Source organism: Phoca vitulina, unplaced genomic scaffold, assembly GCF_004348235.1.
Source record: "Phoca vitulina isolate PV1807 unplaced genomic scaffold, GSC_HSeal_1.0 scaffold10, whole genome shotgun sequence".
In the NCBI taxonomy this organism is placed as follows: Eukaryota; Metazoa; Chordata; class Mammalia; order Carnivora; family Phocidae; genus Phoca; species Phoca vitulina.
The window spans coordinates 45961492-45978012 of record NW_022589713.1 but is presented as its reverse complement, the minus strand read 5'-3'; the positions used below and the strand labels follow the sequence as shown (position 1 = coordinate 45978012).

The window sequence follows — 16521 nt, the reverse complement described above, 5'->3', positions numbered from 1 at the left end:
CCAGCCTTGCCCACAGGCCAGGGCCCCCTTCCTAATCCCTGTAAGTGACCCCCCCCCCACCCGCAATCCCACAGGAGCAGTGAGCTGTATGAGTCCACGCTGGTGGTGGAAGGCGTGCTTGGTGAGAAGGCCTGCACCCTACGGCTCCGGGGCCAAGGCTCTTATGACGAGAAATATGTGTCACCCCACCAGCTCTGAGGCTCTACCCGCAGCCCCCCAGCTTTGCAAATAAACCATGACCTAGAGCTAAGGACCAGGTTTGCTGGGCAGGGGTGCATGCCGGAGGACCCCTAAGCGGCTCCGGGGAGGGAAGGGACTCCCTGGGAGGGCAGTGCTCTCAGCCCAGGCCCTCAGCACACAGCTGGGCTAGAGGCAAGACCCCTGACAGCCAGAACTGACCCTTGGGAAACACCACAGCCAGCATGATGAGAATATGTATTTATTGTCTGCTGCACTCCTCACCTCCAGGACCCACATGGTGGCCTGGGTGACCTGGCAGAAGGCAGGCCCGTACTGTGTCACCAGTGCTCACGTTCATCCCGGTGCCGCCGCCGCCACCCCCCCCCCCCAGGGCAGAACTAGGTGGGGCCTTCCTCAGTTTCCGGGGTATTCAAAGACAGCAGCGGCTCCCATCCCGGTCCCGATGCACATGGACACCACCCCGTATGCCCTGGGGAAGCAAGATTATGTCGGCTGGGCGAAGGCACCAAGGGCCTCTCCCCAGACCTCTGGGCGTGCGGATCCCAGACTGCCCACTTGAGCCCACACACGCGGTGGCAGGTACTTGCTGGAGGCCAGGGTGCCCTTCCCGCTGGCCCCCAGGGAAAACAGGGGTCACGGCCCTGTGTCCTCCGTCCAGTGCATGTATGCCTGCCCCTCAGCACCCCAGCTTACCTCTTCCCACGGCGCTTCAGTTCATGGAGGAGCGTGATGACCTGTCGAGCTCCAGTGCAGCCCAGTGGGTGGCCCAGGGCCACTGCACCCCCCAGAGGGTTCACCTTCTCGGGGGGGAGTCCTAGCTTCTCCACACAGTAGACGGCCTGGAAGGAGGCAGAGCATCAGCTACGGTTCCCTCCCCAACCCCTGTACCCAATGCCCACTGGCTCCACCTCAGCTATCCAAGGCCCAGGCAACACTGAGAAAGGAAAGCTCACCTGGCTTGCAAAGGCCTCATTGATCTCAAAGATGTCCACGTCATTCACCGTCAGCCCTGTGGGTCAGGGGAAAAGACCTGAGCTGATCCAGCGTCCCCATCCCAGCCATGGCCTAAAGGCTGCTTGGTGTGTCTAATCCACACGGGCAGGTGGGTCCCAGCTGTGAGGTCAGGAAGGGCTTGGGGTGCAGGGGCTGGCCTGGCCCACCTTCACTCTGCAGCACTCACGTGACCTCCCCCCACACCAGCACCAGCACCAGCACGAGAGGCAGGGGTGGGATACAGATGGAGATTGCGAAGGAACCACCTTACCTGCTTTCTGCAAAGCTACAGGGATGGCATAGGCAGGTCCAATGCCCATGATGTCAGGTGGGACCCCAACCACCGCATAGGACCTCAGGACCCCAAGGATGGGAAGGCCCAACTCTTCTGCCTTGGACCTCCGGGCCAGCAGGAGGGCAGCTGCCCCATCACTCACCTGACTAGAGTTTCCTACAGGCAAATCGTGTGGGTTAGGACGCGTCAGGGCAGGGCGGAGGAGCACCACCTGCACACCTTGCCTGGGGGCTCCAGGCTCCCAGAGAACAGCCCGCATGGACACTGCCCCTCCTGGCCCTCCCCCAGTCCAGTCTCACCAGCCGTGGTAGAGCCGCCCTTCTTGAAGGCAGGCTTCAGTTTGGCCAGGCCCTCCATGGTGGTGTTGGGGCGGATACCCTCATCCTGGGCCACGGTGATGCTCCTCTCGGTGCCCTTGTCATCATGGACCGTGGTGGTCACAGGCACAATCTCAGCTTGGAAACAGCCCTTGCTCTGGGCTCTGGCTGCCCTGCCAGCACCATGGACAGCCAGGCTCAGGCTCCCTTGGGGTCCCTTCCTCCCAGGGGTCCCTCCCACTGCCTCTACCACCCCTGCCCACTGGGGCAGAGAAGCTCAGGCTGCTAAACATCGCCTCAGGGGAGCTGAGGGCCCCTCTTCCCCAGGCTAGGAGTGGGAGGCCTGAGGCCTTACGGGGCCTTCTTCGCCATCAGCCTCCTATCTTCAGATCCTGGCCAATCCCAACCTTGGAAGGGCAAGGGGAAGTTTAGATGTGGTGCCTCCCCCTTTGAGCCCTTCACCCAAGAGGTACTGAGCCTGCTTGGTTCTCTGGGCCAAACTGAAGACGGAGCCCTAGGAATATTTGTGCTGGGTTCTACCAACTTGGCTTTTCTATCCCAATGGCTCAATTTCATCTGTTCCCCAGTTTCCACACATATAAAATGACATACGCTAAACTACGTAATGAATCTTAGTATTTAAACAGTACAAAAGCACAAAGTGTTTTCTGGGTGATCCTTGCGATGGTGGTCACTCTTGCAAGATGTCAGTGACCAGGGGTTTCCCCTGGGGAAGATTCCACAGTTTTCACCAAGTTTTCAAATGCTTCCTTGACCCCAAGTGCCTATGAACCACTGCCTCAGAGAAGCCCACTCCCTTCTTTTGCTGTCACCTCTGGGCATCTGGGGCTTGTCAACCTCAGCCTGCCCCTGCCCAGAGGCCTGAGCTCCTGGGGGTCTTCTGATGCTACCCCAGACCCAGGAGTGGTCCAGAAGCTGGGATGCCAGGGTCCCCAGCAGTGCAGGCCCTATAACCCAGGCTATCTAGAGAAGCCTATGGCTGCCATGTCGAATCATCAAACCACAGACAATCAGAGCAGAGTCCTGGCCCTCGTTACACTCCTGATGAATAGATTGGTAAACTGAAGCCCAGCTAGGGAGAGACTCAGGGTGAGTAGACAGTAACAGGATACGGAAAAGCTACCAATGCACTTCCAGCACGTCCTGGTCCCTGCCCACCTCTCCCTCCTGGCAGGCACTAGGCTTGGAAACCACTCACTGCCCAGCTGTAGCCAAAGGGCAGCTCTACCTGAGGCCACTTAATCTAGCCTCAAAACCTCACTCTCTAGCCCCTTACACACTCCCCATCCCAAACAGCACTCACTTCTGCTGGGAAGCCAGGGCAAAGGTATCCTGCTTCTCCCGCGAAATGCCGAACTGCTCAGCTACGTTCTCAGAAGTTATCCTAAAACAAAACCAGCACACCGTGGACGTGCCCGGCAGCCTGGGGGCCTGGGCGGGGCCGCAGAGCTCTGCTTGCAACTCTGGGTCCCTGCGGTGGTAGGCAGGGGAGGACAGGAGGGCTGGGCCACGCCTTGGAGACAGAAGATGACTCTGGGTGGAGTGTGGGGGCACAGAGAGGGAGGCAGCAGGGCTGGCCAGACCCCGAGAAGCTTGTACACCCGAAAGGCCAGCCCAGCAGAGGGGCAGATGAGGGAACGGGTGGGGACACGAACGGGTTACTCTTCACCAGCTTCTCCTATGCCTTGAGGAAAGCTGCTCTCGGGTGGGGGGAGGAAGCCCCACCCCTCCAGGCTTTCTGCTCACTGTGACCAGAGCCAGCCCTCACCCTGGGGACCCACAGCTGCAGCTGGGCCTTCCCACCTGGGCTTCTGGCTTTAGAGGCTTCCCTGGGAGGGGGGGGGATCACTGGATGTGGAGGCAGCCAGGGCACTGCCCCTCTCTTGAGCCTCAAATCTCACCTTCAGGGGAGCCATGACTCCCTGCTTATGAACCTGGGGGGGATGGCCCAGAGGCTCAGCAACGTTGGCTGCAGAGCTAAGATGCCGAGCAAATGCAAGGCACTGTGATGTTGCACCTGACAGGACCCAAGCCCCCTCACCAGTGTGTTCCAACTCAAAGCCCTTCCACTTCAAGGTCCTAGGCCTCCCAAGACTTTGGCATGCAGCTGCCATCGTTCCTTGTGCGACTGGCCCCTCAGGGTGGGAGTGACAGGCTGGGCCATGACTGGAAACCCAGAGGCACAGAGTACCTGGAGGCCTCAGGAAAGGGAAGTCAGGGGCAGCAAGTCCCATCCCCATGGCCCAGCAAAGCAGAACAAGCCCGAAGGCAGGAGGCCACCAGATGCTCCAAGTCTCTGTGCGCCTGCTCCAGGCCAGGAAGGGAGCTGAGGGGGCACACTCACCCCATAGGAATCAGGCAATCTCTGGCCTTCTCCTTCTCCACCAAGCGCGAAGTGATATTTCCCGGGTTTCCCCTGTCAGCCAGGGACATGGACTCCACCCTGAGGAGGCAGCGGAGGAGGTGGTCACTCTCAGGACTCTGCCAGGGATAGCTATGGCTCTGGCGAGTGCTGGGAAATAGCCAGGGGGCCCTGGGAAATCCAGCAGGCTGTCTGGGAACCCCGGGCAGGGCCCTGGCCAGCAAGGCAGAGCTGGTATGCAGGGCTGCTGGCGCCCTCCACCCCCACGCCAGGTCAGAGCGCTGCACGGCCCACACCCCCAGGCAGGGCTGTGCTTCCCTATAACACAAATGCTCCCACAACTGGCCAGTCCGCAGCTCCCAAGGAAAGCCGCCTAGTGCAGGCCACGTCCAGGCAGCCGGGCCACGCCCTGCAGCGCCACAGGTTCAGAGGGCAGAAGAGCCAAGTATTCTAAAAGCCACAGATCAAAGGGCCTCTGACCTGCACTGACCAGGAGGTGCTAGGAGCTCAGAGGAGGGCAAGATCTCAGTTTAGAGCGGTCAAACAGGCCTTCAAGGGACGGGGGGGTGGGGGGGACTGGGGGACGGGACCTGGGTGTTAGAGTCGGTTAAGCGTCCGACTCTTGGTCTTGGCTCAGGTCTGATCTCAGGGTCGTGAGATTGAGCCCCAAGTCTAGCACCATGCTCAGTGCGGAGTCTGCTTGGGTTTCTCTCTCGCTCTCCCTCTGCCCCCCTAGCCCCTGGCTCGGGCGCATGTGCTTTCTCTCTCTCAAATAAATAAAGCTTAGAAAAAAAGGCCCTCACGGAGATGCAGGAACATAGGGCCTCAAGGGGTAACATGTAACTTCGAATGCTTTTCACATGCCCTGTGCTATTTGATAATCTTTTCAGATATTAGAAAGCTTTCAACAGTATCAGTCACATGACATATGTCCCAGAGTGGTCCTGCTGTTATTACTGCATTTAATATTACCAACTTCAACAGGACTGAGTTAGTTATCCCCATTTTATAGACAAGGACACTGAGGCCCAGAGAGCTGAGTAACTTGTCCATAGTCACTCAGCAGGGATCCAGATTTAGGTGTCTGGCCCCAGAGCCCATTCTCAACCAGGATGCCCTGGGCATGATCAAAGCCTATGGGGGACAGTCTTGGCCCAGACCCTCAATACTCTAGAAACATAGTCTTTAACCTGCCTGGGGACTCAGATGCCCTCTAAAGAACTCATGAAGACTCCAGCCTTCTCCTCAAGTTATCCACACCTGTCCCTCCCCCAGTTAGATAGAGGACCATGAGAGAATCAAAGGGCAGACTGGCAGTGGCCCTTGCCTGGCCGAAGGCTCTGCAGTGTGGTCTCTGGCTTTATTTACAAGCGCAGACAACCAGTGCCAGGCGGCACAGCCCCGAGGCGGCCCAACAACACTCCAATCAAGAAATGCCACAAAGGAAAAGCAAGAGAGAACGTGTCAAAATCCCCGGGCTGCTCGCCTCCCAGAGCCTGCCAGAGCCCTGGCTTTGCCGGCCTCCCCATACCAGATGCCCACCCCAGGCTGGGCCCCAGGGCCCTTCCCCTCCCTGGAGGCCCTGCCTAGTACGCCTTCTGTGGCTCCAGGTGCTACAGCCGAAGACAGGGCCGCAGCTGACAGTGACCAAAGCACCGCAGATCTGACCACGCTGCTCAGAGCCCAGCAGGCAGCTGCAAGTTTCCACCTTGGTACCGAGGAGGGGGTCGAGGGGACCGACAGCCTCATAGCATGAACAGACTAGTTATATAGTAGGCAACTGCCGTTGGCTTTAGGGAACCAAAACCACAACGTCTCTCTCAATAGCATCATAAATCAACAAGGGCCACACAAGGAAACCCAAGGGCTATACTTTCTCAAAATACTTACATCTTCCAGCCTGACAAATTTCCAAGAAAGCAAGCTTTCAAAAGGCAATTCCCTTTTCCCACTAGTGCTGAGAGGTGTGAGCAATTCCTGAGCACCGAGAGCTGGGGGCTATTTCTAAGCTGAATTTGTAGGAACCTACTCCCAGCCATCTGCCTAAAAGGGCTAGGGGAGAATCCTGCAATCATGGCCTCTGAGAACTCAGGACATGAAAATTAGTTTCATTATTAGGAGTTGATTAGTAAGCTCCGGCAGAAAGAAATTCTTACCCACAAGCCATGCCAATGTCATAAGACCCATTTCTGATGCCACCTGCAACAAAAGCATTTCATAAACATTCTTTATCAGAGTCCATCTGTTCTGGAAACAGAGGAGCCTCTTCCCCACCTGGTCTCTAAATGGGACTCGGCCCCAGCCTCAGAGATGGTAAGACCCAGGTGTCCAAAATGGCTGGGTGCAGTGGCAAGGGGCTCTCCCAGAGAGTCCTCTCAGAAATCCTTATTGCCTGCCCAAAAGACAGTGACCTTGCTGACCCAAACCCAAGGAGCCAGAACCAAGGCCAGGCTGTAGCAGTGGGCACCCACCCCATCACAACGTACCAGCTATGTTGGCCACTGCCTGGAGCCCCGACGAACACTGTCTATTGACAGTGGATAAAGGCACGGTCTCTGGGATGTCACTGGAACAGAAAGTGAGACCACAGTCAGCCCCCTCTCCTCTGCCAGGCTCTCATGGAAAGCAGGCCTATGCTCCTGGTCAGTAGGACTGTCCCATCAAGGGGTGCAAAAACCAGGGGAACAAACCAACAGCCCTGTCGCCACTCCAGGCCAGATCCATACTGGGCAGACCCCATCTCTGCAGGTACTTGCTCCCTAGGGCCCCACAAACACATGCTCTTTCCTCCTGTGATTCTCCTCAACCAAGGTCAAGAACAGCCCAAAGGCAAGGAAAACTGGTTGGGCTACAGGGATCCTTCTTTCTCTCCCTTTGAAGATTTTAAAAAAAAGGAAAACTATATATCCATTTCCTCCAAAAAAAGAGAGAACGGGATCTGTTGCTGGGACAGAGAACCAGGGCAAAAAAAATAACATAAAATTAAAAAATGAATGAATGAATGAATGAATGGTCTCAAGCATGAGGCCAGAAACCATCAGCCTTACCAGTAACTATATACCTAACCCTTTATGTTCCCAGTCCCTCTGGAAGGTCTGTTCCCAGCTGGACAAAGAACCCTTGATGGGTACCAAGCATTCTAACATCCCTTGTTTGGGTGCGTTCCCCTAGGTTTCCATACTGCTCCCAGTCCTAGAAGCTGATGGGGCTGTCCCTCCTGATGTAACCTGCCCTGACCAAAGGTACAAAACCCTGGGAAAATCCCCAGGCCCTCCTCAGACCCATGGACTCAGAACTTCAGGGGGTGAACGTGCTCTGGTGATGTTCTGGTGTGCAGCCAGGGTCAGCAACCCGTGAGCTAGTGCCCAGGCCAGGTTCTGCTGAGAGCCTCTCAGGTGGGTAGCCTCCTAGGCCCATGCAGCCTGTGTAACCCTTCCCAGGTCTCCTAATTCCTTACCAGCTAGTTACTACCTAGTTACCACCTCCTCACCCAATCTACCAGCTGTTCACTAAACACCTGCTCAATACAAAGCACCACCTGAGGGATGCTGACATGCCCTAGAGGATGGCTGACCAACACACAGAAAATGAATCAGCTAGCAGAGACTGAAATAACAGTGCAGAGAGAGGAGGTAGGGACAGCACTCCAAGGGGACAGAATGACCAGAACAGGGAAGACAGTGGGCAGACAGGCGGGCTGAAAGAGGAAAAGTCAAGGGGTGCCTGGGTGGCTCAGTCGTTAAGCGTCTGCCTTTGGCTCAGGTCATGATCCCAGGGTCCTGGGATCAAGCCCCGCATCGGGCTCCCTGCTCAGCAGGAAGCCTGCTTCTCCCTCTCACACTCCCCTTGCTTGTGTTCCCTCTCTCGCTGTCTCTCTGTCAAATAAATAAAAATCTTAAAAAAAAAAAAGAGGAAAAGTCAAGGCAAATGAACAGCAGGAGGTAAGGCTGGATGGTAAGAAGTCCGGAGCCAGATCGAGGGAATCCTTGAACTCCACGCTAAGTAGTCTGAACCTATCCTAGGCCCTAGAAGTTTTGTCAATTTTCCTGTTCCTTCACTGGCTAATGTTCCTATTATTTCTTTTCCAGGTAGTAGGGAGTGCAAATTTAAGTGGTTCTTAAATCTACACATGACAATAATTTAAGCACTCCTCCCTTGTCTTGGGATAGCAAGTGGTGAAGGGCAAGTTTCCCAGGGCCCCTCCTGGGCTACCCCTCACCCCAGGGTTCTGCCACATCCCCAAGTCTCTGCTGATGTGCTATGCCTTGAAGGTCTCAGCTTCTTCAACTAGCTTTAAAAAGCTCAAAGTCACTCTTCAGTGTGCCTTCCTGGTTACCTGGCAAAAAAAGGACAGAGTCCACACTTACAAAGGCAAAACAACAAGCTGACTTTGGCTAAATCATCAGGCCAGAGAGCTTTTGCTCTAGTCTCAAAGGCCCTGTTTGTCCTGGTTCAGTGTCGATAATGCAACCTTCCTTCAAAGTAGGGCAGGGGCACCTGGCTGGCTCAATTGGTAGAGCATGCAACTCTTGATCTTGGGGGCCTGAGTTCAAGCCCCACACTGGGCATAGAGGTGAAAGAAAAGGAAAGAAAAAAGAAAAGAGGGGTGCCTGGGTGGCTCAGTCGTTAGGCGTCTGCCTTCGGCTCAGGTCATGATCCCAGGGTCCTGGGATCGAGCCCCACATCCGGCTCCCTGCTCCGCGGGAAGCCTGCTTCTCCCTCTCCCACTCCCCCTGCTTGTGTTCCCTCTCTCGCTGTGTCTCTCTCTGTCAAATAAATAAAATCTTGAAGAAAAAAAAAAAGAAAAAAAAAGACAATGCCAAAGTAGGGGAGAGGTAGTGTCCACAAAAGCAGGGTGCCAAGGACCCTGGCTGCATCCAGGTCTGGTGTCCAACCTGATCCTCTTTCACGCATAGGCCGAGTTCCCTGGTGCCTGAGCCTGCTCGAGTCAAAATGGCCAACATACAGCTAGAACTAGAAAAGTTTACCTCAGAAACTGAGCGATTCGGGCCATGATTGCTCCGGCCCCCGGCTGAAGCACATTTCCTGTGGACAACAAACCTTTATTCAGTGCCAGATAGTGCTCTAGACACTAAGGTACAGTTGTGAATAGTAGAAAGGGGACATTCCAGATCTTTCTTCAAGCCCCCAGCAGGCTCCCTTGGAGCTCTGGAATTTGAAGGAGCCAGTCATAGAGCAGCTCGCCCCGGTCATACAATTAAACCCAGTCCCCAAGCGTTGCAAGCTCCCTTGACCTGCACCCTCCTTTCCCAAATCAATGCACAGTGGGCAGGCTGGCTGCCTGCCTTTAAAGGAAAGATGGAAAGAAGACTGTAGTGCAAAACTTGCAGTCAAACGAACTGGTCTTGTCAGTTAGGAAAATGAATTTCTGAAAACGCACACCTCTCTGAGTGTCCTCAGCCAAACCTTGCTGGCATTTCAGACGTGGAACAGTGATTCCCCACCTAAGGATGGCCCCTACTTGATAGGAGTCTGGCCCTGTTCTATTTCCAGGCTAGAGGAGTAGGGTTGGAGGTAAAGGGTTAGACTGAATGTCAAGGGACCCTGGATTCAGGTCCAATCTCTGCAGCAAATTTCCCAGGACCTAGTGTCTCCATCTGTGAGGGGGAGGGGCTGAACTACATGGCTTTTGATGGTCCTTCTGTTCTGTGGTGGCACAGGCGGGATGAGTTAAGAGAACCCTGACCCCTGTCTCCTACGCTGTCCGCAAACTCCCGTGCTTGGGTGTTAGAATGGCATGGGGACCGCTGCTTGCCATCATACCTAACAGGCAGAACGTGGTTGCGGAGGGGGCAGAAAGTGCCTGGAGGCGGGAGGGAAGGGTAGGACCGAGCCCTAAAGAAACGATTACATGCACTGCATGGAGTCCCTTGCCATTCCCTCAGTGAAAGCACCTGGAAGGTGCCTGGAGGGTGAGGAGGTGTTTGAGGAGGGCTTTGGCCGCATGGAGGGCGAGGAGGAACAAGCCCAGGGCCTGGGCAGTGTGCTCACCCACGCAGATATCCCCCAGCTGGGCCGGGCTCAGCTTCACGTCCCGGAGAACCGCGGTCATGACGGCCGAGAGAAGCTCGTCAGGGGTGGTGTCCTGCAGCGGGAGGCGCGGCCACGGTGATCCCCCGCCAGCAGTGCACGGGGTTCCCGGGACCCCCGCTTCCCCACCCCACCCGAGAGACACAGCGGTCACAGCTCGGGCGCGGAGCCACCTCCGGCGCCGAGGGGCCAGACCCCAGCCCGCTCAGGCCCGCCGTCTCCCACCCGGCGCCGGGACCCAGGGGCCTCACCTTGAAGCCGCCGCGGCCCCCTCGGCCAATGGCCGTGCGCCGCCCGTGCACCACCACCACGTCCTCGGGCGACACCCGCGGGGCGCCGCTCAAGCACGGCGCGGCCTGCGGCTCCGGCACCCCCCCAGAATGGGGGTGGCCCGTCAGGTGGCCCAGCACCACCTGCAGCCTCCGCATCGCGCGACACGGCCCAGTAGACCCTCCCCCCAACACTCCGCGGGGAACAGCGTAGACGCCAACAGACCTCCGCCCGCGCAGGCGCGGAACCCACTCTGCCCTGACGCTTTAACCCTGCTCAGAGCCCCGCCCCCAAGTCTCGCCCACCTCCCACCTCAGCCAACCAGAAGGGGTCTACCTCAGGTCCCGCCCCCTGCTTCTAATCAAACCACCTAAAGCAGAGCTCTTGTTTTGATGGAGAGTCTTTCCCCTCAAAGCCCCGAAGCCCCGCCTGCCGTAGCCCCTTCCGAAGCCCCGCCCAGAAATGCCGACAGGAAACCTTTCCCCTTGCAGTCCTGCTTGCTTAAGAGTCCTTTCGGAGTCTTGTGTTTTTGTTTTTTTTTTTTAAGATTTTATTTATTGGGGCGCCTCAGTGGCTCAGTCAGTTAACTATCTGCCTTTGGCTCAGGTCATGATCCCGGGGTCCTGGGATCGAGCCCCACATGGGGCTTCCTGCTCAGTGGGGAGTCTGCTTCTCCCTCTGCCCCTCTTCTCCGTTTGTGCTCTCTCTCTGGCTCTCTCCGTCTCTCTCGCTCTCAAATAAATAATCTTTAAACAATTTTTACTTATTTATTTGAGAGAGCGAGCCTGAGCGCATGAGCTGGGGGAGAGGCAGAGGGGGAGGGAGAGAATCTTATGCAGACTCCACAATGAGCACGATCCCCACTTGGGGTTTAGATCTGTAGGCCCTGAGATCTTGATCTGAGCTGAAACGAAGAATCAGAAGCTCAACCGACTAAGCCACCCAGGCGCTGCATAGCCCTTTCAGTATCTTGAAACAAAGTCCGCCATTGCCGGGGCTGTTTCCCCTATAACCCTGCCCACTGCAGGCTACCAAACCCAAAAAGAGGAGCCGGCCAGCACCACCCCCCAACCCGCCCGCCCACGGTTTCCTGCTTGCGGAGGAGGCAGGGACTTTTAATTCCTCTTCCCCCCTTGTTAGTTTTCTCTGCTGTCTCCTTTATCTCAGCATCCAAGCTGGGGATCTTAAATAATTCCCAGAGGCCCCAGACTCTTACCCCGACGTGCTTGTGCTCTCTTGGGAAGTCTTTCGAGAACACAGAGGGAACTGGGGACTCTGGTGCAGCAGGAGAACAGATTGTATTAAGTTGCTGAGATGTGACAAACTCCCTATCCCTATTCATGCATCTATCAATTTTACAGTAGTTTGGTTTATTTAATTAGTGCCCACCTCCCACACTAGGCTGGGGTCTCCACCGAGGCAGGGAGGGGCTTGTATCCGGGGTGCCTGCAACATGCTTGACACTTAGTAGGTGATCAATACCTATTCAACGGAAGACCAGAGCTCCTTAGGTCAGGACTGTGCTTCCCAACCTCCCGCCCCCCACAACTCTAAAAAGCAAGGCCAGGTGCCCCCTAGACTCCCAATGGTAATGTGTTCCCGCGACCCCAGAGAGTAGTGGTACTGCGTTTCTCCTAGACACCAAAGGCCAGGGTGCCCTGTTACCCCCAACCTCAGAGGGGTTCCCACCTTTCAAAGGCAGGGCCATGGCATGCCTTAGACTTCAGAAGGGAGTATACCCCCTTTCCCATCTCACCTCTGGATTGTGCCTTCCCAAGAGATCCAGGGACGAGCATGGGGGGGGGGGTCTCCTCCTTTGCCCCCTCCCCGCCATCCTCAGTTCCCCCACAGAAAGGATGTGATTCTACCAGATAGATCCCAAAGAGCAAGGCCCCTATTTCCTACAGCCCCCAAAGGAGGGTCGTGCGACGCCCCTCCCGCCCCCGCACTAGACCCCGAAGGACGGGTCGGTGGGGCTCCACAGACCTCAAACGGCAGGTCCCCGGTTCCCATAATCCCCTGTTGCCCCAGACCCCGAGAGCCGAGGTGGGGCATCCCCACCTTCACACAGCTGCTAGGGCTCCAGATTGAAGCGCAGGGCGGCGCTTCTCGGAAACAGAAACCGGCGGGGCGGGGCCGGGGGCGGGGATGGCGGTAAAGGAAGGAGGAAGCGCGGACAGGCGACGCAACTCCACAGCGCTGGGGCTCCAGGGGTATCCCACCATGGCTGCAGAAGTCTCCCGCGCGGAGTCCGCGTCCCCTGCCTGCTCCATGTCCTCCCTGCCCCTGGCTGCTCTCAACGTGCGAGTGCGGCGCCGCCTGTCGCTGTTCCTGAACGTGCGGACGCAGGTGGCGGCCGATTGGACCGGGCTGGCCGAGGAGATGGGCTTCGAGTACTTGGAGATCCGGCATCTGGAGATGCACGCCGACCCCACGGGCAAGCTGCTGGACTACTGGCAGGGACGCCCTGGCGCCTCGGTGGGCCGCCTGCTTGAACTGCTCACCAAGCTGGGCCGCGAGGACGTGTTGGTGGAACTGGGGCCCGGCATCGGTGAGGACACGCGCTTCCGGGCCTCATAACTAGGGGGATGAGGGAGCTGACCTTCACCAGCCTCAGCATCTAACCTCCCCTGGAGAGGCCCTCCTTTAATGCCTGGGGCGGGGTGGGGGCGCTGGAGGCAGCCTGCAGAAGTGGTACCGCTGTGTGAGACCAATTCCCTCTTTCAGTGGGGTGATAGGACCTGGAGAAAGGAGGTGAAGGCTGGGGAGAGGCAGAGAACACAGGGAAACATCTTAGGCAAAGGCTTTCACGTAGGGCCAGGAGTCAGAATCGGGGTCCTTTGTGGGGGAGTTAGGACTGCTTCGGGTAGAGCAACAGGGCAGGTGAGGGACTGAAAGCTGTCATGGAAACCTGTCCCTGGGAAAATGCACCCCTTCCTGCCCCTCGCTGACACATAATATGCATGCATAGGTGTAAGAACAGTGGCCCACAGATGACGCATCTTGCTTGGTTGGGGCCTCAGCCCTCACTGCACATAACCACTGGGTCTCCTGAGCCGTTCTTGCATGCCCAGTCCCCTGCTCCCATCAGCCGTGGGTCCTGGAAGAAGCACACCTTGGGTTCTGTTCTCAGGAGTTCTAGGAAGGAGGGCCAGGACAAAGGGACAGAAAGACACAAGCCTGACCATGACGACTTCCCAGATGACCAACACTTTGGGATGGTCAAGAGCCAGATGGGAACGCAACTTTTCAGAGCTGTTGAACTGTGGATGGCACCAGAGTGCTGGAAAAGGCCTGGAGCACAACGTAGTTAAGGGAGTGGGACAAGGGCTGGATCCTAACTGTAGGTAGAGGCATGGGACAGACTGGGGGAGCCTGCCACGCCTTGTCTCTTCTCCACAGAGGAGGACTGCCAAAAGTATATTCTGAAACAGCAGCAGGAGGAGTCTGAGAAGCCCTTACAGGTGCCTGCCGTAGACAGCAGTGACCCACGGACACCGGAGCGGGGGGGCATCACCATGCTTGATGACCCCTTGGGTAAGGATACAATAGTGCTCCCCAGGTGTGACAGGGGGGTCATAAGATACTGTGTTAAGAGCATAGATTTTGAAAGCAGGTGGGCTGTGGCCCCTTAATCTCTTGATCTCTCTGATTGATCTCCCCATTTTCTCACCTAAGAAATGGGAATAATAATAATCCTACATCTGAGTTGGTATGAGACTCATGAAATGATGTGTCTGTCTCATGGTCAACCCAGGGCTTGGCCCCCGGAGGGGGGAGGGTGGGGGGAGAGACACTCATCTTCCCTCTTCCAGGAAGGGCACTTTCTCTTAGTGTCATCTCAGGATTGGTGTAGGGTTCAGGACCAAGGTCACCTAGGCTGGGGGTTCCTGCCTGGGCTCCTCCTCTGTAGAGCTTTGACATCACCCTTGTGCTCTGCACCCAGGGCAAATGCCCGAGCGTTTTGATGCCTTCATCTGCTACTGCCCCAGCGATATCCAGTTTGTTCAGGAGATGATCCGGCAGCTGGAACAGACAGACTATCGGCTGAAGTTGTGTGTGTCTGATCGTGATGTCCTGCCTGGCACCTGTGTCTGGTCCATTGCCAGTGAGCTCATTGAGAAGAGGTTGGCTAAGTGGCCAGGGGGCAAGCGGGTGGGTACATAAAGCCCTGCCCAAGAGATCCAGATGCTCGGATTCTCCTAGCCGGGCCCTGTCTAGCCTGGGCACAGTGGACTCCTGAGTCTGTCCCCTGGGGGGTATGCTGAGCTAGGTCGCCACAGTGGCCGCAGCCTGCCCACTCTCCCCTAGGTGCCGCCGGATGGTGGTGGTTGTCTCTGATGATTACCTGCAAAGCAAGGAATGTGACTTCCAGACTAAGTTTGCGCTCAGCCTCTCTCCAGGTAAACACTGCTTTGCCACAGAGGAGTGGGTGGGCGGGGCCTCAGGAGGCCATTGGTCCCTCACCCAGGGCCCTGGATGCAGCACCGAGGAACTCCTGTAGGCTTCTGCACACCTGAGTGTGTGTGCACACGAGTGCCCTCTGAGTGGGTGAATGTGTGCCGGGGTGCTTAGTTGGGGGGAGGTCTGTTGTTAACCCCTGGGCGGAGGACTGATCCCCCCCCCCCACTCTGGGGTGAGGGCCTGGTGCCAGCTCGGAACTCCTTGGCTTGCAGGTGCCCATCAGAAGCGATTGATCCCCATCAAGTACAAGGCAATGAAGAAAGAGTTCCCCAGCATCTTGCGGTTCATCACCGTATGCGACTACACCAACCCCTGCACCAAGTCCTGGTTCTGGACTCGCCTCGCCAAGGCCCTGTCCCTGCCCTGAAGACTGCCGTGGGCCCCTGGGTGTGTGTGCATCTCTCTGTCTGCCCGTACGTGTACTTCTGCCCCTGCTTCCTCCTGCAGTTGTAGGGGTAATCTGTGCTCCACTTGCCTCTCATTCCTGGAGATGCCGACTCCACGGACATATCTGTAGCCACCATACATAGCTGTGGACGTTGCATCTCATGTCCTGCACGGAACCAGTGGCTGTAAGTGGCACGTTAGCACGTCCGCGGGCTGGGTCATCAGCCAAGACAGTGAAATCCAGAGCCAGCTGGCACTAAGGACCAGCGGAACCAGCCCTGACCTGTCCAACACATCTTAGGCCTCAGTTTCTTCACCTGAGAACTAAGTAGGGTGGGGAGAACTGGCAGTAGCTGTGTTTGAATCACTATCGAGGGGGCTTAACCTTGGACAAAGGTGGGACACATTTATATTCCTTTTCTCTTTTTTTCCCTCTTCATTGAAACCTAACTCTGGAAAGAACCCAATATGCCAGCACTTGTGCCTTCAGTGAAGCACAGAGCAAGTAAGAGAGCCGCTTGAACTCGCAGGGCGAGTAAGCTGCAGACTTCCCTCCCAGGGGATTTGTATGCTAGTTATCTTCAAGCTCTCCTCGGGGGAGAAAATGGCATGGTCTCAGGGCTCTGTCCCAGGGCAGACCCCAGGACCCTAAATCTAATTGAAAAATGTGTCTTTGCTGCTCCACACCCAGCCAGGGCTAGGGCAAGGTACCTTTCCTCAGGGTCTTGGGACTGGAGGCCCCTCTCTGCATGATCTTGATGAAGCACTTAGCTAACTGTGCACTTATCCTCACTTTGATCTTGGGGATTATTTTTAAACAATTTGAAAAAAAGTATCTTTCATACCTGTTTTGTATGCACTATGAGAATTTCAGAGAGCTGAGATATGCCCTGTGTTTGTCCTTTCTCTTCTGTACCCTGGGTTTATAATAAAGAGTTCTGTACTTTTGGAATAGCAGGTGTCACTTGTGTCTGGGGGCTTAGAGGCAGTCACCTGGGATAAAGCTCTCCTGGTAAGAGAAATCGGCCCATTGGGTAGGCTCCAGTGGGTTTGGCAGGGGCTTCCTGAAGGCTGGGCCTCCTCACAGGTCCCAGGCCTCACCAGGGCTGCAGGCAGAACCAGGAATAGGGACCTCAGTTCCAGACTCTGGGGAGACTGCT

The 16521-nt window shown here is 56.5% G+C and overlaps 3 protein-coding genes across 9 annotated transcripts in view; 2 read left to right on the top strand and 1 right to left on the bottom strand.

Annotated features, from left to right (window-relative positions):
* Positions 1 to 611, top strand: part of DLEC1 (DLEC1 cilia and flagella associated protein) — a 71055-nt gene extending 70444 nt beyond the window's left edge. For both annotated transcript variants that reach the window (XM_032408985.1, XM_032408984.1), the window contains one exon: positions 75 to 611. In XM_032408985.1, coding sequence (XP_032264876.1) covers positions 75 to 198 — 124 coding nt within the window. In that variant the 3' untranslated portion in view covers positions 199 to 611. The remainder of the gene's footprint in view (positions 1 to 74) is intronic.
* Positions 508 to 12805, bottom strand: ACAA1 (acetyl-CoA acyltransferase 1). 4 transcript variants are annotated; one of them, XM_032408990.1, is made up of 12 exons: positions 12733 to 12805; positions 10202 to 10295; positions 9178 to 9235; positions 6676 to 6755; positions 6346 to 6388; positions 4172 to 4270; positions 3131 to 3211; positions 1789 to 1979; positions 1466 to 1645; positions 1155 to 1210; positions 895 to 1040; positions 508 to 670 (listed from the first exon to the last, which is right to left on the bottom strand). In XM_032408990.1, exons 1-12 carry the CDS (start codon positions 12781 to 12783, stop codon positions 595 to 597), a joined length of 1155 nt encoding a protein of 384 aa, XP_032264881.1. In that variant the 5' UTR covers positions 12784 to 12805; the 3' UTR covers positions 508 to 594. The 4 variants fall into 4 exon arrangements, with proteins under 4 accessions (XP_032264881.1, XP_032264879.1, XP_032264877.1 ...); XM_032408988.1 differs by lacking the exon at positions 12733 to 12805 and adding an exon at positions 11727 to 11948; XM_032408986.1 differs by lacking the exon at positions 12733 to 12805 and adding an exon at positions 10492 to 10794.
* Positions 12728 to 16313, top strand: MYD88 (MYD88 innate immune signal transduction adaptor). 3 transcript variants are annotated; one of them, XM_032408991.1, is made up of 5 exons: positions 12728 to 13061; positions 13913 to 14047; positions 14457 to 14637; positions 14822 to 14913; positions 15187 to 16313. In XM_032408991.1, exons 1-5 carry the CDS (start codon positions 12734 to 12736, stop codon positions 15339 to 15341), a joined length of 891 nt encoding a protein of 296 aa, XP_032264882.1. In that variant the 5' UTR covers positions 12728 to 12733; the 3' UTR covers positions 15342 to 16313. The 3 variants fall into 3 exon arrangements, with proteins under 3 accessions (XP_032264882.1, XP_032264883.1, XP_032264884.1); XM_032408992.1 differs by having other exon boundaries at positions 14457 to 14618; positions 15187 to 15285; XM_032408993.1 differs by having other exon boundaries at positions 14457 to 14646; positions 14871 to 14913; positions 15187 to 15285.
* The last annotated feature ends 208 nt before the right edge of the window (positions 16314 to 16521 follow it).